Raw genomic sequence first — 24010 nt, forward strand, 5'->3', positions numbered from 1 at the left:
GTCTATCCGATAATCATCCTCCATAAAATAAGAAAATATATAAAGCGTAAACGAATGTAAAATAGAATAAAGCGATCAAAGTATTATACAATAACGTATACTACGATAAACTATCGTTCTTTGAATACTCGCTACAGAATTTATATATACATTTATCGTCTATAAAGTTTTAAATGCCACGATAAGTAATATCTGTTGCATTATCTCCAACTAATTAGCAACTAGCGATATTAGCGTACTACGCATCCCGAAATGCGTCGCTCTGCCAATAAATGATAATATTCGTCTAGCTGTAGCATATAATAGTATTTACAAAGATATAACCTGCTCTCAAATTAGAAACTCAGCCCTATTTGGGACAAACGAATAAATCGCCGTTTCATTGATAGAAAAAAGAATAAAAGTGAATTTTATCGGTTATACTTATACTTATACTTATACTTGGTTAGTTACGCGGAACAACCTACGAGGCTCGACGAGCCTCAATGTCAAAACAATAACGAAAGACGTCATCGAACAATTACGATTACTATGGCGATTATTACTTGCGTTGTGCTCTCGCAGGCTGAATTATCGAGGGGATCTACGATAATCATAAAATCAACGTTTAATTTACTCGTTAGTTTAATTCTCTTCTGAGCGAAATGTTCGCAAGTACCTACCCATTTACTCGCAGTGGGGCGGTAATGCGTTTGATAGAAGCGAACATCATTTAGTATGACATAGAATGTCTCGTCTTTATTAGCTTTATTTACTCGTCAATTTTCCAAAGCGCTGCGTGCTTGTTAGTTCTATTTTCGAATATTTTACTGCAAGTTAAAACCATCGGTATTGAAACGCGGCCGTTGTCCGATAAGTTTAGCAGAGGAGAGGAAACGCGCCATTATCGCCACGAAATCTGCCAACTATCGCGGTGCAACGAATTTCTGGCAGCGTGCCCTGACCATGGCACATGCTTCTGAGATTCGTTCGTTTCATGACTCGTTTCACACGTGAAACGTCGTGACCACGAGGTTGACAACGGACGATCACGCGAACGCAACGATCGGCGTTCACCTTTGTGTGGGAATCATCAACTCCCTGTCCATTCCGATCTATCTTTCGTTCTTCCGGCCACAAATAATACGTAACAACCATGTACGTATTTTAGAAATTAAATTTCAAAATTAAAATACTCGAATACATTCTTCATAGATGGCCAGATGATTCACGCTGTTTTCATTTCTCTGATAATATTTTTAACCGAAGCGACGACATCTTTCGTTGCTTTCAAAAATTTTCATTACGATATCATTATGTTCGGTAGCATCCTTTATGACATATTATCCGTGCTTATTAATTCGTGAGTATATTATTCCGAGTTTAAACATCGTCTTTCTTTGTCTCTTTTTTTTTCTAAATAATATCTACATTGATCTAATTTGTTAAAATCTATTAAAATACCTTTATGGCTTACATACAAGCTTTGTAGCTTACAGAACACAATACGCAAATACGGATAAGCTATCGTTATGCACGTCGACCGTTGGGTGGTGTGTGTGTCAACGTACAAGCGGTCGACCGTTATCGTCTTCGCGAGGGTGCCTGGATTTTTCGGCCGGCATTTTGCTCCGATCCTCGTCTCGATCCACGTCCCTGCACAAAAGTCACGCGGTACAGACGAAGCCGTAATACGTAGTATTTAGATAGTAATAATTTGCTCGTTTCGCTAGACCCGAGGATCATCTCGATATTTTTGGATCGCTCGCCATACTTTTCTATCCCTGGCAGAATAAAGAACGTTTGGACGATTTAAACACAGGTCTCCGATACACAGGATCATTGGACGATATATAATGGAGCAAGCGATTAATCTTACGTTGGAAAAGGCGTTCGAAGCGGTGGCCGTTTGCATCGATTCAACGTTGGAATCGTCAAATTGCCGAAGGCCGTGCACTTCTTATCGTTTGCGAATCGTGCGACACTACATTGTAATATTCTGCCTGTGCGTTGTATATAGAGTATAAGAGTACATAAGTTAATGTCGATACTTGAATGCTTCGGTGCTTGGCGTGTAAATTTGCACGCTAATATAAGCAAAAAATATACCTCCGCTTTCGAGTGTACGTAGGATCGATGATGGACAGCGAAAAGCAAATCCTGAACATATCGAACATTAAGCATGATTTTTAAGTGACAGCTAGTAAAAATGTTTTTTGCGAGATACGAATACACGTAACGAACGATGCAGCTCGTTACAGAATTAAAGTTACAAAAAATATTTGCAACGTCAATCGCTGTTTCTGCTCTTTTCGATAAAATCGACAACTTTGTAAGTAATTCCAATCGTTATTAATCATCAAATATTAAACGTAAATAATCATAGTAAGCGAAAAAAGTAAAAAATATAAACATCAAATAAAATACATCGTAATTTAGCAATTTCCATAGCTCGTTACTCTAAACGCAAAGCCGACAATATTCGTAACACGTAATGGATCAGATGTAAACGCGTTATCACCGTGGATGATGCTAGGAAATTTTGTCGATGCTAGAAAATTTTCTCGGGCAAACCGACCCTGTAAATGTGCATGCGCACACGCACGATCCCGAGCAGATGGAGCCAAGTTATGGGGAAAGTGTAACGAGATTCCAGGAAATCCACCCTCCCTTCTGTCACGTCCCTATCGTCCATTTCGTGCGTCGGTTTACGCTCGGTGTAGGAGGAAAGCGGGCGAGTCGACGATGCGAGAAGAAACGAGGCGGCGCGGCATGCCAATTTGCCGTCAGACCGGTCGCCTCGTCGGTTATAATCCAACGATGAAAATTTGATTCGCTGTATGATTCGCGTTATAACGCGAAAGAGACACGATCGTCCACTGATTGGTAGACGGTTATCCGAAGGAAAATGAAATTATCGCGTCGATACCATCTGTGAAATAGAAACTTTTAGTCCTGCGTCTCTATCAAGATGATCAGAAAGGTCCGAAGAGGCTCTTCTTGATACTCTTGATACTCTTGATACTAAGAGGAAAGGATCGCTTGGAAACTGTGATTACCAGGCGGTTCCACGAATAATCGAGTAGCAATTTTTTTAATTTTTTAGCACTGCAAATAACTACTTATATTATGACTTTCGAAGAATGGAAAAGATTAGTTACCGGGTAAAAAACGTGCCAACCAAAAGTCGAACAAAGTTCAACGATGTAGAAGTCAGAAGGATCGAGTCAGGATCTCAGCCATCTGAGAAGCTATTGGAAACAACGTTTCGAAAGTAGAGAAGGAGAGACCAAGTGCTTTAAACTCCGAGTCAAAAGACACTATTTTACGCGAGTGAACAACTATTGGCTGAATAATTTTCGACGACAAGTTTTATCGACACACCGTCATCTAGTTTTTCCTCTTGGTCAAAAATCACCATCGTTGTGTATAGAGGCAAAGATTATGAGCATGATCTAAAAACTACCGGATCTACGCAGCTTGACCTTTACTCTTCTCTTTATAAAAAAAGGGTCGAGCGAGCTTAAACGCTCCGTGTATAACGTGCATATCCAAGAAATGTCCGTTATTACCTATTACTCGTTTAAGACTGAACGTCATACATTGGGTTTCGGTTTCAGTTCGATTTTTCGATAAAAAAAGTGCCTGCTATTATACTTATACTTACAGTAGAAATTAAAGATATCGCGCTTTTTATATTTTCTTATACTCTTTCGTTCCTCCTTGCACGCACATTGCCGAGTTAATTTTTGTTAAAAGGGACATTTATAAGAAAGAAATTGTCACGTTAGGTTAATTTTAAAGGCAAGCGATACTACGAGTAGACCCCGGCAGTTTCTAACCTTTTGTTTGCCACGACCCCCGCCCCCTTTAAATAACTTTTTCCTGTCCTAGATCCCCAGGATCTGCGTAAAATTTCAAATAATATGTATCTATGCAAAACACTCATCGATATCCTGCAAATTTCGTGAGACGGGATTCCGTTACATATGAATAAATAAATAGAGAGGGATACATGTGTATTTATTTGTACAAACTATATATTTTTTATTCGTATACGAATACGGGGGCTTCGAGGCCGTCCGAGGTTCCATGGAATACAGAACCGTCAAGGACCGCTGGAGTAGATCATTCCTTCGAGAGAGGTTCGACTATCCGTAATAGACGGAACAACACTGATAGAAATGTGGTGACCATAGGCGACAAATGTACCACTCTCCTAGACACTGTCGTATAAACGGATCTCACACCACTCACGATCAAACGAGTCTCGACGCTCATATACCGAAGCGCGAAGAAGAGAAACCGTGCGAAAATTGAGTCGCAAGAAAATCAACATGTAAGCTAACAAAGTTCGCGTTGTGCGCACACGCGGAAAATTACCATTTATTTCGAACGTTTTAAAAGTTGGTTACTAGATAGTTACCTTTTTATCCTTTTAGTTAGCTTCTTTTATTGTTAAAACTATTATAACAAATCCAGACAATAAAAGCTATAAAACCGAACGTTACATATTTTTTAAATTAGAAATGATAAAAAGTTATACATTTAATAATACACTCTACCGCTAATAGAGTCTGTATGTATACATATAGTGTTTATTATTTATACGTTTATTGTATTGGGCAATTGTCCATTACATTTCATTTTTTTAAATAATCATTCTTATTCTATATCATAGCAATTATTATTATTTACTTTTAGTTTGTACTTATTTCTGTCTTGCTATTGTTGATTTGATAGTATTTGTCATACAGATAGTATACATAGTATTTATTCGATTTATATCATAAATAAACTGAAATTCTATTTAACTCTGCTTCCGAGATTCGTCGGTAATCTTCGTTTACTTTTCTTTGGCATGCTATTCAACTAAACGAATCTCAACATCTGTCCTTACAGTCTTTACTAAAAACTCTTTGTTACATTCTCTCTTCCTTAACGTGTATATCACTGATATTATAGTTCTTATCTTTTTTACTATTTCGGCCGCGAAACCATGTTTCACTTTCTCTTATTGTTTCAGTTTCTTTCACCTTTTCTTTCTTTTTAATTTCCTTAATATTATAAATAATGCACATTCTACCACTAAACCTCCTCCTTTTAAATGATCTCTCGAGATAACGAGTACCCTGTTAATTTTTATCGGCTGGTTTCTCGAAAAATAACGTACTTTAAAACCTTACTAAGATCAAACGCCTTTCTCTCTCTATATATATATACATATATATTTGTTTCCATTTCTAAATAACTTTTTATATCTGATTTCCATTAACTTTTACCTTCTCTATTGCTTACTTCTCTCTGTATTACACACTCTATCGTTGTTAGACTGTCATCTATATATAGATTATCATTTATGTCTTCTATTTCAGCCAATCTTACTCTTGTCGTACTAATATTCCTTTTCCAGTTTCCACGTTCTTCCTTATAAACCCTCCAACCTCCTGTTCTAGTTACCTATTTATTCGGACATCTTTAATCATTACGTTATTCTCTTTTTTCCCCTGTTTATTTCTGCGTTCCTCTGCCTTCTCCAGCTCCCGTACCCTCCTATCCAGACTTAGCTTCCCTTCCTTCCATTTTCGTTAACTTGGTTCAAGCTTCTCTTTCATACTTATTACCACTTCTTTTATCAACCCTCTTTTATTCACCTCTGTGTCTCCTCCTCTTTTCTTCTTATTTCTTGTTTCGTTCAGCAAAAAGAATCATTGTAACGTCTAGAAAATTACGGAAAATTACCAAAACATAAAACTATTTAAGAGCAGAGATATATCTACGAAAGAAAATAATGAAAATTGATTCTAATTTTTTAAATAATGCATAAACATCATAAAACATGATAATATATATGATGGACAATGCATGCGTATAATAAATAATAACGTCCTATTAAGTTAAATAAATAAACCATTTTTCTACGGTATTGATAAAATATTATATTATTGTAAAGTAAATAATTAAAAATTATTACTATTATTATTATTATTATTATTATTATACATTATACGTACTTTAAAACCTTGACCGCCAGACGAAACAAAAATATTTTTACTGCTGCTACAATATCACCTAATACCACATAATTTGATTGTTTACATATTTCAAATGCAACTATACGCACAGATCTACTAAACAGCTATACAAATAAAATAAATATGAACTTCCGACAAGTACTAACATTTTTTTGCACGAATAAAAGCCATAACATAGTTGCGTAGCTAATCGGACTCACATTTTAGCGAAATTGCTCGGATTCATATGCTTCACGCATAAATCTAGTGCTTTTGCCTCGAATAATTTCATATCTGTGTTATACAAAGTTTTAAAACGTTTCCATATTTCTAAACGGACATTTAATTGACAATGATTGAATTTGTTATTTATTGTAATTAATTAGGATAGCTAAAATTCGATATAGCTTAATACAAAGCTAATTTAAAAAATACTCACATTATCATTTATTAATCTAGTAGTATCTATGTATATGTGCGTATTATGCACGAGCAGAATAAGAAGAACTTTATTGTCTTCCATGTTAATTTTTGACGACTCAATTTTCGAACGGTTTCCCCTAGCGAGTGTCGAAACCTATTTAATACGATCGTACTTTGATTATATGTGATTTATCTTATGCATATACTCGTCTGTGGTTAAACCACTGCAACACTTGGCTGTTTGGTACAGCACTTGTATAGGGGACAAACACAAGGACGCGCGCCAGCACTCTAATTCCCTCTTTGCTAGTATACAGCAGCCTAGCAGCCTATTATAGTTAGTATAACGATAGTATAAAGCACACGCGTACATGAATCGTGCGTCATTTGAAGAGAGTGTCGATCCAGCGGGAATTCCATAACGATACATCGAATAACGAAGGATCTGTGATTCTGCCCGTACTGGCCGATACTAGAAGGGAGGAAATGGGTGTGCGCACGCTTATGAACCTGCTTGTTCCTGCACTGGTGCTGCACCATGCGGCCAACCGCTGAGTTTAATTGGCGTTAGCATATACAAAAACCTATAAAAAATTAGGGATCTGTCTACACGCTAGTACCTATCTAGACAAGAACATATCGAGTTTCAAAGACACTATCTATTTAACTTGTTTCTAGAAGCAAGCAACAGGCAAAATGATAACCATTATTGTCAACGCTATCGGTCAAATTCATGAAAAATTACATTCACACAACGTTTTCTATGCAAGATTCTTGAAAATAAACGATGACTTATGCACAGCACATTGAAACATTTATAAGATTACTTTGTGGCTAATTAATCGAAAATACCATGCACGAGAAAATTACAACTCTAATAACCAACGATCGCTGTTTATATTTTAAAATAAGCAAATAAAATCTTAATGATCTAACGATATATTTCAAATTATTTATATCATATTAAATTTAAGTAATTCAAACATATTGATATATCAATTGTCGTTTTTCCTCAAATGCAATATGCATATAATTACGAAATAAAGCCATTTATAATAACTTTAAGTACTATAACGACGAATTAAAGATATTCATCAGCATCGAACGGATATACCGTTCAACGGTATTTCCATCGACAAACGCTCAAGGGAATGCTGAAAAAGAAATAGATCCGATAGCCAGAAAGGCGACCCACTCGATAGAATCTCGAACAAACCGTGAGTGGGATATTTTTCTATTTCGCAACGCTAATTTTTCAAGTCCGTAACTTCAAGGTATAAATTTTTCGAAATAAATCGCGAGGAGTGCTTTATCGCGTTTTCGATGTTACTTAAATTTGCTACTGACAAAAAAAAAAGGGAGAGAGAGAGAGAGAGAAATGAAAGAAAAGATGAAAAATTCGCAAAAGTATAGACGGTAGTGGAGTGTTATTATTATTAATAATAAATACTAATAATAAATGAATACTAATAAATACTAATCTGTGCACTCGTGTTTCGATATACGAAACGCTAATATCGAGATGTCAAAGCTGCATCGGTTGATCGGGGAACAGCAACAGATTTCCACAATCCCAGTGGAAGAAATTTGGGCATTTCATAGAAATGAAGCGACAATACGTATAAGAACGCGATTATTAATTAACGCAATTGGTTTTACATCTTAAAACGAATTTAATGTAAAATTACTATCTATAGATGAGAAAAAAACATGATTTCAATCATACGCGTCATATACAGTCAGAAATCGCAACGCTACGAAATTAATTCAATACTAACGTGATTTTAATTCACCTTTAAATAACACAAAATGCGATTCTACTTTTTGAAAGAAATTCTAATTATAATAATAATAATTATTCGCGATAGAAAATACCAAGAACAATCTCGATATCTTATAATTCGCAACAAACTAAAGCAAACGCGGTCGTCTCTCCATCGTAACGCTAATCCAAACCAAAGTCAGTACTTTTTCGCAATTCTAATTGATAACGCGAAATTTAGACTCGCAACGCTAATTGCAAAGATCGGGATTAGCCCAACATAACAATGGGCCGACATACACGTCGGCTAACAAACAAATCACAACTAATATTACTACAAATAATTTAGGCGAGCACAGTGAGAAAGTAGTAACGAGAATGACTTTCCATTCTCTGGATGATCCAGAAGATGCAAAGCCATTGGTAGTTGCCCTCTTCTGTGGCAATTTGCCGGGCCTCTTCGGCTCGTAGCCTCTTCTTTTCTTCGGACGTGATACTTACATCCGAAACTTACATTCGAGTAAGCTCGAGACTTTCTAAATCGCAAACCAAAAAATAACTTACAAAGGTGAAATAAAAATGTAAATCGCCAACCGTAAAGCTGATTGCTCGAGCAATACGTAAACGTTCGTGTCGAAACCCAGCCGCGACCACGACCGCGGAATTCGAAAAATCGATGGCCAAAGCCAGGGAGACAATGGTATGTTCCATTCGTGACCAGCTTCACCGTCGATTTTTCAAATGAAATTCCCTGAAACAGATTGAACAGGCGAAAACGCGCCTACCCGACCAGAGTCTGAGACTGTGTCAACTTGCCCGGCCCTATCCACTTACCTGTTAACCTATCCGGTTAACAAACCGCGCTCTACCCATCCCACCTAGCGCTATATTCCAAAAATGACAAAACAGGCACACCAACACAATCACTCCACGATTGAGACAATCACTCGTGACACGCATGACACACAAGCACCTACATTAGAGAGAACGTCCCGGGACGTCTCCGACAGCTACGAGTTTGCCAACTTGCACGATCTAATTATTACCTACCCATTTTTCTGAAATCGACCGACGAAGGCTAACGACCATTGCGTACAACGCGATAAAAGTAAATCTCACGTTTAATTGTCAAAGACCTTATAGATTTCCATCTATTACATTTTACATCCATCTATTACAATTTAACAACAAGATCAACAATACGTATTCGACGGTGATTTACCGTATTTAGGTTGTGATCGAAATAACGATTCACTTGTGTGAATTTATTTTTTATAATTTAAATTTATAGCAAGTGGAATAAGTACTGAAACGACGCAATTCCACAGCCTAACCACACGCACACGCACACACGCAATATGTGGAAGGTACATCGTGCACGATACGCTAACGCATCGTCAGTCGCTTAGAAATTGTTATAAAATCAATGGTCATCGTATCCATTGCCTCTCTCTCTCCCAAGTAGCACCTGGGCACGTGAGCGAGATCCTGGCAATGGGTTAAACCTGAAAATCCTAACTAAATAAAAAGGTATTAGCGCATCTATTTTGTCTTTAACCAGCTAATCTTTCTTCATTCTGCATCTTCGAATTTTATCTCGATTAGTAATATCTCTATACATTACTTCGTTAATTTAATAAATTACCACAATACTAATAATACTGAATTTATTTATACTCTTTATTTAGACTCTATGAATTATTGAAATTCTATTACAAAAGAGACAAATTGACGATAAATAAGAAATTTATTTAACAATTAACTCCTAGTTAAATATTAATGCAAACAACCTCAGGCAATCCCTTCGTCAAAGCACATTATCGAAAATGCGAAAGCAACGTTCAAAACTTGTTGCTTTGATTCCAAAATTTGCCTGTCGCGAAATTTCTTTTTGCACATAAAATTTCATACATTTTGTGTACGGCAGAATTGAATTTTAATATCTCTATATACATATTTTAAGCTAATTATTTCAAATTCAAAAATGAATGGCAAACGATTCAATCCATCGAAACAGTGCCATCGGAGAACAGAAGGTGAAAATAAAAGATTACTTATCATCGTTATCAATAGGTAATTAAAATAATTGCAATTTTTAACGCAACGAAGTCGAAGGGTATCCGACTTTGTCACTACGAAATATTTCATTAAGCAATTTCCTTCTCTAAATGTATATTTTTAATACATTTAATAGATACATTTAAAGGTAATTATAACGAACGCACCTTCAATCACAAATATTCAAATTAACTGTTAATATAATATCTCTTGTACCAGTTAATGCCAATATTGTAACATTGTTGATACAAAATTTGTCAGTATCATGCAAATTAATATAAAAGAAAAAACAAAACGCGATGCGCAAAAAGACCTATCCTGAGCTAATAAATAATACACAGAAAAAGAAAATGTTACTACTCACTGTGCTCGCAAAAAATTCTACGTGATACGACCAGTCACCCGTGTCGATTCGGACCTTTCGTCCTACGACATGATCGAGCGACCGGAGGAACAAAAATCCATGCGACTCACGATAAGATGCGAAGAACGTAGTCATCGATGCTGTGGTAGCTCAGAGGAAGCGAAGACCGTCGGCTCAAGGAGGAGCCATGCAATTCCATCATGGAAAAATCTGTAGTAATGCATGGAATATCGTAACTTACTCTTAAATATAACGTTAATTAATTGGAAAATTCAAAGTAGCGGAAGATCGGGGTTAGGTTAAAATTTTAATGACGCTATGTAAATCGGCAATACGAATGATCGGCAAATTGAAATACAAAGACAAGAATTAAATGAAATACAGATTACATAATTACTTACATTCTTGGCTTTTCAAGACCCACTAGGTCCTTTTTAAGAAATAGGAGCAAGAGGAAGCAGTGATAACCCTTTAACAAAATATGACTTGTTTACATATCATATATGAATAATATATCCGTGAATAATATATTTCGAGAACTAAGCGATAATTCAGCAAAATATTTGAGATAATGTAACATGGAACTCTATGAAAACTTTGAACTTTAATAATAATTGAAATATTAAATTGCTAGTAAACTCTAATTACTCAAACAATTGAAACACTGATATGTCAAACTTGTTTTTTTATTATGAATAATTAAAGTATAATCAAATTAAAGAATAAAATCAAAGGAATAAAATTAATTGGAATACTATATGCAAAGATTCTTACACGCTTAGTTTCGTAGCATCACTGCGTTCTTTTCGAAGCACAAGAAAAAGCTAGGAAAAGTTATGAAAAACTGAAACAAAACATGTGAAATATTATAATTTGTTCTTAAAAACATATCCTTCGTTATTTAAGGAGTCCCAAACTAATGAAAAATAAAACTCTATTCAAAATTTCTAAACTCTAATCCCTGTTTGAAATTTTAATAATGATAAAAATTGAAATCCGGTTAAAATCTAATTATTATAAAAATCTGAACGCTAAAGTAACAATTTTTAACCTAGGAATGAAGATAGTCTAATCGTTTGCCAAGCACGCTATAATTTTTATAATTATATAATTGATATAATTATAATTTTTAGATTTTATGTCGATGGAAATTAATAATTGTTCGATCAAAATACGAGTAATAAAATAAATTAGAGTACAATATACAGAAATACTTACATCGAGTATCGGAGTTCCTGTATCCTCTTGGGGAGCTATTGCGCTCGAGAAAAAATATACGAGATGTTATTACGCAGCAAACACTGACTCTATGGATCGTATTGCGCGCGATCACAAACATTCTCTGAAAAAAAAGTTATATTAGCGGGGAAGATGGGTTAGAAGAGTTTGTTTAGGAAATACTGTTGTTCTTCGAAACCTACATACTATACTGACTAACCTGATACTATAAACCGATTATTATTCTTTTTTTTTTTTTTTTTTTTTTTTTACATATGCATATTATTAAGGAGATGCAATATACGTGTAATATTTCAAATACAGCTTATGCATTGACCGGATAGGATATCTCCTAATATCAATCAACGATGAAAGTAAAAAAGAAGACATCGGATACTACTTAGTTTTACTAAAATTATGATCAATACGAACGTACTATTTGTATGAAGCAGATAAAAGTGTAGAAATGTTGATAAAGTCGAAACGAAAGTACTAATAAGGACAGGGTAACGCTCGATGAGACGAATTTTCGCTCCACTTTCAAGAGTATAACGTCACTCAACGAAACTACGACTTTCCAATATATCGCACCAATAGGAATGCTCGATTCAACGTGACAATATATTCCGCCAATAGGAACGCGCAATTTCATTTGACGATATTCTGCACCAATAGGCACGCCAGATTTGACTTTGACAATATTCTGCGCCAATAGACACGCTCGATTTGACTTTGCGACACATTGCGCAAATAGGAGCGCACAATTTTCGTATCTACAAGCTGCGCGCAAACTTAGTGCATTCAAACAGTGAAATTGATGAAATTGGGGAATAGGAAACATATTTAAGACAATGTTGAGTAACGATTACGAATAAGATTATCTTCTTAATGAAAAGCTTTTATGCGTTACACGAGTAAAGTTGTTATTATTACATAAAATATGGTATGTTACTACTAATTATTACATGAAAATCGGGAAAATTGTTCTATCCTGCATTATAAGTATCTTTATTAAAGACAAATGTAATCCTTAATTTTTTTTTTCTTTTTATTTCATTTATTTAATTTCTATTTTATAATACCAAAGAGGAATTTCCACTATTGCCTTATGCGTGTCATCCTTCAAAGATATAGTAAACAATTAATCTCTCCTTTTCAGGCAACTTACAACTAGTATTATTGTTGCGCGATTTTGTCATTCTTATATTTCTCTATCTCGGATAGAATAGTAGATATAAATTTTTCCGTAGAAACGTACAATTAAATAGGTTCTTGTCTATGCTAGTGCATAACCAAACAGGGCAGATCCCTAACTTTAAGCTTAAATACATAGGTTCTTGTATATGCTAAATTCCAACCAAACAGAGCAGATCCCTAATTTTATAGGTTCTTGTACGTGCTAACGTCGATTAAATTCAGCACCTGGCCGCATGGTGCAGCAGCTGTACCGTGGAACAACTAGAACTACGGGCGTGAGCGCTCGTTTCCTCTCTGGTTAAACTAAATTTGGCGTACAAACGCGGCTCGCTTCAGTTCGCTCGCTTCTTTCTTTCTCGCTCTTTCTCTCTTTCCTCGCGAGAACGTAACGCCAATTTCCATCGGCATTTCTATTCGTCTGCGTTCCGCTTGTCACGTTTCGAAATACCATCCCTCCGTTCGTTGCAACATCAGTGATTTTAACGAAGAAAGGGACATACAATTTCGGCCGATTAAACACGAGACACGAATCACGAGAGCAGACGGTATCGTCAGTCAACGATCACGGTGACGACGACCGATCTTTGTGTAGTCGAAACTCGAGTAACGCGCGAAACGATTTCGAAACCTAATATTCTGAAACGTGTCATCATCGACAGCTGTTGGGGTTTCGGGATACACCTCGTCATCGCGAACGATCATGAACTCTTATGCCAAATGTCAATCGGTGGTTGTCCAGAAACTTGGATTTTGTTAGAGAAACGTGGTGGTGCTGTACTCTGACAAGACGCTACTATGCTTTTCTTGGGAAAAAGTGAAAGCTTTAAGGTGGCTCGTTACGCGTCGCGTGAAACGAATTAACCTATCAGGACTGGATTACCCATAAAAATGTGGAGCTTCGTTCGGTGTCATAAGAACGTCCTCAAGGAGATGCGCATTTTGATAGATCTGGAGCTGTCCTGAATTATTGAACGTCCTTTTTCGCGTGCACGAAATAGCCTGAATATCAACGTCAAACATGTTCGGTTGTCCTAGAGAAGCTGTGCGCGTCAAAGTAAAGGTACAGTTCATGTTATACAACATAATATTGCACGCTTCACCATTGCATCGACATAAAGTTACACGCGACTCGCATAAAATTACAATGAAACTTTCTCGAAAATAATGTTTCATTATTACACGCTGAAAGACATTTAAAAACCAAATCTATTCTGATCGTCGAATGGTCAAATTCTCATTGTTGAATTTGATAAAAAAAAAGAGAAATATTCTTTCTATATTGATAACGATATTTCCCTGCGTTTACTATCCACTCTTTATATATATATATATATATATATATATATTAGTGACATTGTTTACAAAATACTTGAAATAATAAATTTTCAGTAGGAGTATAGGGATTTAAAGCTCCAATGTAACATCATTGAAAACGCAGTCTCAATATCGTATAAGCTCAATATCACTCCAACTCGAAATCGAAGCGTGAATTCGTTCCAGATAATAAAGACGAATTCCATTTCTATCTTGCTAGATAGTTGTAAATTGTTACTACCCGTAGAAAGTTTTTGATATGCTCGCATATGTACGTGTACATCTTTTAAATAGATTCGGATAAAGAAAGCGAGGCGTCGCGCGGCAACGGCAACACGTCGCATTTCATAATTGGAATAACCAACGTTCTGTAAAAATAATTAGAACGCGTCGCTATTTCACCGGGTATTCGACAAAATGTTCCTATGGCATTGCGGCAGAAATTTCGAATCATGAACAGCCGTAACATCTCCCCTATTTTCCTATGCAAACCCTGCAAATACCTACGTGTGACACTTGGCAGAAAATTAAACAAATGTCGGAGAGTTGTCTGTACCGAGACAACGTATAACATCCTGTTATATATATTTATTTATATATCTTATATATTGTCTTGTTATATATATATATTTATTAGTACACAGTTTGAGAATCAAAGTTTCATCCCATTTCCCGGCAATTATTTTCACCTTCAAAAGATTAACAATCAAAATTTAAAAGCACAAGACATCTGTTTTTACAGGGATACAAACATGGATCTCTTTTGTGTCTGTTATCAAACATATTCTTCATGTGCAAAAATTGGAAAAATGTTGGTTGACTAAAATATTTCTAATAATTCATAATATATTGCTAGTGTAAAGCGAATTTTATTATTTTGAAACTCTCTCATGTTATGGTTCATTTATTTGTACTCGTTATTGATGATAGCTTATTAAAATACTAAGAAAAAAAAAATGTCTGTTCGTGTGTCCTATATGGAAACATTACTGAAAATATTACAACCAATCATTTTGTTTCATATACGTATATATGTATTTCATATTTCATATTAAATCGAAAATATTAATAGTTTCGTTGCAATATCTAACCTTAACCTCAAAATCCTGCAATTCTGCACGTGTTAATATTATCTGACAATGGCATAATTGATCCAATACATTCGATCGAAGTTAGAACAAGTATAATTAAAAGAGCATTTATATAATAGGCGTGACAGTGTAATTGCCAACCGAAATCGACTTCTAATTTCTATATATAGAAATCCTTTTAATATTATTCTAGTCTCGTCCTGTTTTTTTTCCTTTATCTCTCTCTCTTCTTTTTCTTACTAATTATATGTACTTTCGTTAGGTACTTTGGTGTACATATTGCTTTATTATTATTAATTTTATACATGTATATCCTATTATATCATTATTATTATTTAAATACACTTAAATAATATAATTGCGAACTGTAATAGATTTTATGGAATTTTTGTACGTCTATTACTTTTACAAACTTTTCTTAAGCTTCAATGCATTGGCTCGTATGTAACGTACGTGTAACACCAATTCGATACGCTATCTTTATTTAAAAGAATCATAATATTACTTATTTATCATCATCGCGTTATCATTACGCTTCATCATAATTATCTTTTTCTAGGAACGTTAACAAATATTTTGCCGTACAATATAAATATCAAGTTTTAGCCGCAAAATAGGGTTCGAATGTTTAAATTTCATCCATTTGTTACAAAGCTACGATCATTTGAAGTTAACGATTACCAATCTTTCGTTTCGTTTCGTTTCGTTTCGTTTCGTTTCGTTTCGTTTCGTTTCGTTTGCTTCATTATTTGAACTTTGTCTACGACTCTCTCATTATCTTAATGAATGACCGGTAAAGGAGTGTGCTTTTATAATTTCTTGGAACCTATAGAATGATGTACAAATATTTCTCTTGTTCGAGCTACAGAAAGATTGGTCATTTTTGTACCTTGGAAAGGTACCTCTTTCCAAATTCTTGCGTTTAACGGTCAAACGATTCAAGGCTAATATTATGCACAGTGAAAATAACACTGAAACTTAGTTTTCGATTCATGAAAAATCAAACGAGATTTATCAACTGTGACTGGTAGACTTTAATCCTCCCTGTACTATATATATGTAAATTATACCTATCATTTAAACTATTTATACATACGATATATACGTTGTGTGTAGAAAAAATAGATTTACTTTGATAAGACTTAACAAATTTCTCGTATATATATAGCAATTAATTTACATGTTGAAATTAATAACAACCGTATAAGATATATTTTTTGCTTTCTGTATAAAAACAATTTTTCGAGATTTTACCGTCATACAATATAGTGAATTGTTTAATTCTGTCGAAGACAAGTATTTCAATTCTATAAACGAAACGAAACGAAACGAAACGAAACGAAAAGAAACGGGACGCACGTTTTATAACAGAGGTAAACAGAAGGAAAATTGATCGAACGTTCGGTATATTTATGTTTAGAAATGCGAGACCAGACATCAGCCAGAGTATCGGAAGTTCAGCGTGGATCCGCAGATAACATCCATCGAAGTGCTTCAAAGTATACTCATCAAAGCGTTCGATATCAAAGGGTGAGATTTTACTGTTATTAATGCCGAGTTATTAATGGTCGTGAGTGAAACTGAGGAATAAGAAAAAGTTTATAGAAAAAAGTTAAGTCTTGCATCTACAAATAATCACAACTATTTTGACGAATCTTTTATCTTGTGGGCTAGGTAGATTATTGACTCTACTCATGTTCTTCGCTTCGATTTAATAATTGCTATTACAAATTTAATATATTATTTTAAATAGTCTCGCTATTTTGACCTATTAATTCAAAGCACCGCTGTATTTGAATATTCGTCTTAAATTAATATTCGCAGCACCGAATCGTTTTATATTTGTTGTGTCAAGCATCGTCCACGTTTCAATGAACTCTCTTGCTGGTTCGTAGATAGAGTGTGAGTGCGCGCGCGCCTGATTGTAAGGACAATCGCGAACTGTTGATTATATAATTTTAATATCTGTAATATAGTGCGATAATCTGTCAAAAATATGTAGTCGTGTAAAACTTTTGACCGCTACTCTACCTTCGGCTAATGTTCGTTTGTTTTGGATTACCATTACCACGCGTAGCGATTACCATTTATCTATAAAACCGAGCACGCCGTTTCATAACGCGTTAGGTCGGAGAAGCAAAATTTTCCACGAGTTTTTTCTCATTACCAACTATGAGAGCTAAACATAAAACATTAAATAGTAATAATAGAAAAAGAATAATAAGACGTAAAGAAACGTTATAAAATAAATAAAAACATTTTCGAAAAGAACGTGGAAGTCTTATAAATTAAACATAAAATTTTTAATTTGAATTTTATCTAGAAATTAATGTTTTGTTAAGCTTTTTCTGAATTATTTAAACTCGAATTACCAAGAACGAGATCGGTGTTTAATTATGACAGAATCGTAATAAATACTTTCGCCAATAATTAAATTAGATTGTATTCTCGTGTTACTATCACAAAAGAAACAAGTAGTATTTAATTAGATGTATCGAAAGTACAAAAGAAATGAACGTAACGGCAGATGGCGAGACATTCCGATTTGACTTTGAATTACAATAATCTTGGAATATATTTTTTCACTTTATCGTTGCGTCGATTAATGGTAGATAGCTCGATCGGTTTGCAATTGTCTGCTACTTTCTATCAATCATTCAATTACGATGCAAATGTTTCGAAATAATACAAACAGATTTAGTCAGCAGAGGGAAATGTTAATAATTTAAAAATTACCCACGCTATATATAGCAGTTTAATCCTAATTTGTCGATATCACACCTATCGGATTGCAAGACTTTCAAATCTACAAATTCTTACAATATTTAATTCACCGATCCCGCTAAACTAACACACACACACACACACACACACACTCCTTCTCTCTATCTCATCCTAACATATCATAAATATACCACGAATTCTTTTACTAATTTCACCTCCCTCTACACGCACACACACACACAACATAATGTGTAATAATTGTAATATAAATTAGAAACTTAAAATTGATGAATATATAGATTAAAGAACGTAGATTTAAAAGCATTCTTATATACATCTACACCTAATACATCTTTTATTCATCGATTAAGCTTGTAGAATGAGCGCAAAATTAAATGATAAAAAATAGAATGTTTTTCTACTTGATGATTATTTTAAACTTAATGTAAGAGTTTAACACTTGAATATCGAGACAAAATATCGAGAATGTCAGAAAATTATTAGATAATCGAAGAAGAAATTGTAAAAAGTTAACTTGCGATAAAAGAAATAAATTTCTGAAATATTTCCAGAGAATTCACAGTTTCTTATCGAGCAATAGATGACTATGGATCGGAAACATATTTATTCCTACTTTCTGACTGGGACTTGGATGCTGCGTTTATTAGGTAAATATTTTATATAATACCACTGGTACCTAGGTGATTAAAGATACCGAACTCCGTTGTTTCAACCGATAACGCATTTTATTATAGCGCTTCTGAACCGTATCTATATCTGCAAGTCAACCTAAAGCCGTTCGGAGAGACAGGCGACTGCGAATGTTATTGGGAACAAAATGCACAGGAAGTGTCGACTCGACAAGAAACCGGGTTTCCATATAAGACGCCCAAGTTACCGGGTCTAATAATGAACAAGGCGAGTACTTCACTCGTTGTCCTTCCATCATCTGTCATTCTGTTTCCAGTTATTCGTTTTATTTTCCACTTCCCTCTTAACTGAATACAAGGATATCATATACAATATGTTTGTATGTGTCTTTGAGGTGATTACAAGATATCTGAATGGTTAACCTTGGAATGTTATTTATGATTGAATTGAAATGTATATTAAATTTTTTAATTACTTTATTTAATTTCGTTACTTGTAGCAACACACTTGTGACACAGGAAATTTCTCTTTTACCTATTTTATATTCCCCGTTTACTCGTTACATTATTTTTTATGGTCATCGATCAGTCTAACAAAAAGTCCTTTCGATAAATCAAATTTTCTCCTTTTGGTCATTTTAATATCGTATAAACAAAAATGGTTTATCAAAATTTTAACTTTTGAAAAATTTACGCAAATTTATTAGCGAAAAACGTTATTTTACAATTTCTCTCGCGTTTCTCTCGATTTTTTTACTATATTTTTTCAACCGTCCGTCACAAAATCTCCAAAATTATACATGCAATTTTCTCCTAATTTTGAGCATGGCCTACAATTTTTTCGACATCTCCATTATATTTCACTTCTTCGGAAGCATTTGAAGCAAAGATAAGATTGATCGGAATTAATATGTTCATAAAAAGGTATTTCGCAATTCATAAAATTTAAAAAGATCAATTACCATAGAATAGATGTATACGTTATAAATCAGACCGGTCTTTCCTTTTTTTTTTTTTTTTTTTTTTTTTCCTCTTTCTTTCTTTTTACAGATGGAAAGAACACTGAACATGGTTCAACGTGCTTTGGGTAATTTGAGCGAAGAATCTTCGCACCAGCAAGGTGCTCAACCACCACGACCACCATTGACAGACGCAGAGTTCCGACGATTTTTGGATCCCATCGGACAAGTAATACACCCTAAAGAATTAAGAGCCGTCATATACTTCGGTGGAATTGAACCTAGCCTGCGGAAGGTGGTTTGGAAACACATTCTAAACGTATATCCCGAAGGAATGTCCGGTCGCGAGAGGATGGATTACATGAAGAAAAAATCGCAAGAGTATCAAAATCTTCGAGAAAGATGGAAAATCCTGGTACAAAAGGGACAAAACGTCGGAGATTTGGCATATGTAACGAGTATGGTACGAAAAGATGTTCTAAGAACGGATAGACATCACAAGTTTTACGGTGGTTCTGACGATAATCAGAATACGGCTAGTCTCTTTAATATCTTAACTACGTATGCCTTAAATCATCCGAGTGTCAGTTACTGTCAAGGTATGAGCGATCTGGCTTCACCTTTATTGGTTATTATGAGGGACGAAGCACAAGCATACATATGCCTGTGCGCTCTTATGAGGAGATTGAAAGACAACTTTATGCTTGATGGAATTGCTATGACTACGAAATTTGCACATTTGGCTGAAGGTATGTAAAATTGAATATGTTGTTTAAATAATTAGGAGATTGTGATTTCTTCGGTATAAAAAAATGTCATATGCGTAAAAGTTACAACGTAATATTATAGTTATAATAGTTACAGCTATAACTGAAATATAAAATATAATGTAACTTATATATTCCCAGTTATTAAAAAATATATATTATTATATATTATTAAAAAATTATGATATGGAACCATTTTTTACATTAAAATGAACGGTAAACGAGAAAGGAAAAGATTATCTTCCAAAAAGCAACTGATTGATTGCTTATTGTTAGAATAGAAAGAAAACAATCTTCTAATCGATGTATGTAATCCTTTCAAATTAGGAAATTCATTTAATAAATATTACGTCTGTCTATCAATTGTTATAAAATATCTACATTTTTTAAGGTTTACAACATTATGACCCAGACTTCTATGCTTATTTAAAATCCCATCAAGCGGACGACCTATTGTTCTGTTATCGATGGCTTTTATTAGAAATGAAACGTGAATTTGCTTTGGACGATGCTCTGAGAATGCTCGAAGTATTGTGGGCTGCTTTGCCAGCGTCACCGCCAAACGGAGAACTTAGTCTGGCCGAAGTACCTTTTCCTCCACCTTCGCCACCGCCAAGCCCAAATGTAAAACATATTCGTGAGAACGCATACACGAAAGTTTGTGCTATCAGACGACAAAGCTCTTCCGCGAGTATCACCACTACTGGTAAAAGAAAGACTCTTAACGCGGAGGATCCATCTTTGCAAAGCTCTACAGAAACTAACGGTGACTCAAAAAGGTACTTCTATGCAAATCGATGAAAGCAGTGAAATAGAAATAATAATATAAAGTGAAACCCGCTGTCTACAGATCGAGCTCTCCTTACGAGACGTTTTCTGAGCCAGAAAATGACTTGACGACAGCGAAAAATCGAAGAAACACGGAATCTACGGAAAAGTGCCTAAGTACAGATTCTCTGTCTGGTAAATCTAAACGCGTAAACTTGCTGGAATTGAAAGAAAGACTGTCGTTACCTAGTAAAGAACATCAACAAACAAAAAATAATGAAAATGATGGTGAAAAGAAATGCGCCCGAGTAGTAAAGAATTTGAACGAATTTTTGAACTTTACGAGCCTCAACCGTAGCAAAATAACACCAAGCGATGCTGAGCCAGAGTTGAGGTGAAACAATATATTTTCGATATAAATACAATTCAATTCGATTCAATATAGATAAACATAATTTATCAGAAATACCAGCATGTTATTCTTATCCGTTTTATATAAATAATGGGTAAAAATAATGTTATAACCGGTAAATATATTATTTTCTAGACGCGTTTCGAGCGAGAGCGGAGTAATTAGAGTTTTAAGAGATGAACCAAGTTCGCCGGATGACCCAACAGATTTTTTTCCAATGACTACATCAATGACTAGAGAATTAAGACTGGAACTAGAATCACTCGATCGACAAGTCTTCGGACCATCACCGCCGAGTGATCAACAATGTGATTGTGTTCTATCTAAACGAGAAAGCGAATTAGCCGACAGCGAAACAGATACAGAGTTGGCAAGGTGTAGTCCAGCTGCGGATGTATTTGTATGGGAGAATCCTCTGCACACGTTACAACAAAAGAATCATCCAGCTACTCCAGATGAGCAAGCAGAACTCGAGTATGATGGCGAGATATTAGAAGATCAGAATGGTGTTAAATCTGTTACCCCAATTAGATTACTTAAACGGACTACAAGGTATAGACCAACTTTTTATAATTCCACAAGAATTATATATTTCCAAGTGTACACAGCGTTAAATATAAAAATTATAAAATTTCATAGGTCCGAATCTGCTTCGGACAGCGAGGAGGCAGAAAGTTGGCACCAAAATGCAACAGTACAAGAAAGTCCAATAAAACAATCGGTACAAGAACACTGTGAAGAAGCCACAGAGCTTACAAATCTTATTCCAGCAGGAACTTGCGAAGATCAGTTGGGAGAAACTTCTCTACCTCCACCTCACGAATTTGGTGGTGGTAATCCGTTCCTTATGTTCCTTTGTATTACTCTGTTATTGCAACACAGAGACTTTGTTATGCGTAATCAAATGGATTATAACGAAATGGCAATGCATTTCGATAAAATGGTTCGTCGACATAACGTTATTCGAGTGCTCAATCAAGCGAGGCAACTATTCGCTGGTTATCTTAGAAGGCATTCTTCATCGTCATTAGGTGCGAAGTCAGATTCTGTTAATGTGTAGCCTGATAATGCTTGAATATTCATTGTACTTATCGACACCTACCATATAACATGAAATACGAAATGGACGATTTTAAAATATATTGTGTACCGTTCAAGACAAATCACAAAAAAAAAAAAAAAATAAGTTTAAAATATGTTTTTTAAATCTAAAAGGTGAATCAAAACACTTCTGTAAATGAAGAAAGATATCAGGTAAAATGCGTATCAGTGATAAACTAGGCAATAAGAAATTTAAATAATCTCCTCGAGGTGCTCCTTTAATCGTGCTTTCGTAAAAAAATCATTAATTCTTCGTGTATTCCTTTAATCTTCCTAAGCATATTATATGCGATACATATTATGTATATCCAATCCAAATCTTATTATTGTTTGATGAACATATGTCTCAAGATATGATAATTTTTATATTATTTATTTGCATTTATCTTTACATTTACTGTCTATTGATGAGTTTCTTATTAATAAAAGTTTATTTTCTTAGGAAAAACTAATTTCAGTTTGGAAGGGTTAACCTTCTTGGCGATCATGTATTATTAAATACAAATACACATATAAACTAATGTAATTATCTGCAGTGTGATAGCACTTGTTACCACCAGTTGAAAATAATTCTTATATTTCGCATAATTCATGGAACTAAATGAAGTAAACGTTTCTTCGATACTTGTTGATGTAAAAACATTACGACAGACTTTAAAACGTAATCATGTTGAGAATGACACGACATTAAACCCTCCGTCTGCAACTATTTATTTTTACTAACGTTGTCTGCATACTGGTTCACTTAAGTCCATCCACATCCTTTTACGTCTTTTGCATTTTAAAAAATACCCAAAAATTTTTTAATACTCTTCCAGATTTCTAAAATATTATTTCATAGTTTTCATTGATACATCTTACCATCATTTCTTTAAGAGAAGCTAAATTTAAACGAAAATATTATAGGTAAACTAAGAAATTACCTAATTACTAGTTATAATTGCTAGTCGTCAACGACCTGGTATGCAGATGAAATGTTAAATCTACTTTATCTCCGGCACTATCCTTCGACACTTTGCACAATATCAATTGCACCGCATCATCTTTCTCACTGTACCTCGATTTAAAATTAAGTGACCGGCTTAAATTTGTAAAATACCTATAATTAATTTAGTAGCTGTATCTTACTTTGTTCTCGAACAATATGTTTGAGGAACGACAATAAACTGCATTTAATTTTATCGCTAGTGATTAAGTATAAATACGTCC

General features: G+C 34.6%; 2 protein-coding genes and 2 long non-coding RNA genes across 6 annotated transcripts in view; 2 read left to right on the forward strand and 2 right to left on the reverse strand.

Annotated features, from left to right (window-relative positions):
• Positions 1 to 14586, forward strand: part of LOC126919496 (ATP-dependent RNA helicase DHX33) — a 250860-nt gene extending 236274 nt beyond the window's left edge. The window contains exon 8 of the mRNA XM_050728811.1: positions 14577 to 14586. The gene's annotated coding sequence lies outside the window, so the exon portion shown is untranslated. The remainder of the gene's footprint in view (positions 1 to 14576) is intronic.
• Positions 3982 to 6821, reverse strand: LOC126919515 (uncharacterized). 3 transcript variants are annotated; one of them, XR_007711679.1, is made up of 4 exons: positions 6433 to 6821; positions 6161 to 6287; positions 5994 to 6051; positions 3982 to 5699 (listed from the first exon to the last, which is right to left on the reverse strand). It is a non-coding gene; the product is annotated as an uncharacterized LOC126919515 (long non-coding RNA). The 3 variants fall into 3 exon arrangements; XR_007711680.1 differs by having other exon boundaries at positions 6215 to 6323; XR_007711678.1 differs by having other exon boundaries at positions 6161 to 6323.
• Positions 10206 to 12084, reverse strand: LOC126919517 (uncharacterized). The gene is made up of 4 exons (XR_007711682.1): positions 11819 to 12084; positions 11375 to 11444; positions 11002 to 11069; positions 10206 to 10810 (listed from the first exon to the last, which is right to left on the reverse strand). It is a non-coding gene; the product is annotated as an uncharacterized LOC126919517 (long non-coding RNA).
• Positions 13296 to 23982, forward strand: LOC126919494 (TBC1 domain family member 25). Its single transcript, XM_050728805.1, has 9 exons — positions 13296 to 14075; positions 16841 to 16950; positions 18717 to 18812; positions 18900 to 19062; positions 19845 to 20502; positions 20912 to 21299; positions 21371 to 21682; positions 21836 to 22252; positions 22340 to 23982. The coding sequence occupies exons 1-9, from the start codon at positions 14034 to 14036 to the stop codon at positions 22758 to 22760; spliced, it is 2607 nt and encodes an 868-aa protein (XP_050584762.1). The 5' UTR covers positions 13296 to 14033; the 3' UTR covers positions 22761 to 23982.
• Positions 23983 to 24010: the final 28 nt, after the last annotated feature.

The sequence above is a fragment of the Bombus affinis genome, chromosome 8 (assembly GCF_024516045.1).
Source record: "Bombus affinis isolate iyBomAffi1 chromosome 8, iyBomAffi1.2, whole genome shotgun sequence".
NCBI classification, from domain to species: Eukaryota; Metazoa; Arthropoda; class Insecta; order Hymenoptera; family Apidae; genus Bombus; species Bombus affinis.

Bases quoted from the DNA above. Each gene is read 5' to 3' on its own strand.
- LOC126919494 (XM_050728805.1), top strand. From the start codon at position 14,034: ATGTTCGGTTGTCCTAGAGAAGCTGTGCGCGTCAAAGTAAAG. The intron at 18,813-18,899 runs GTAAATATTTTA...ATTTTATTATAG, and splicing joins TTGGATGCTGCGTTTATTAG to CGCTTCTGAACCGTATCTAT. The intron at 19,063-19,844 runs GCGAGTACTTCA...TTCTTTTTACAG, and splicing joins CGGGTCTAATAATGAACAAG to ATGGAAAGAACACTGAACAT.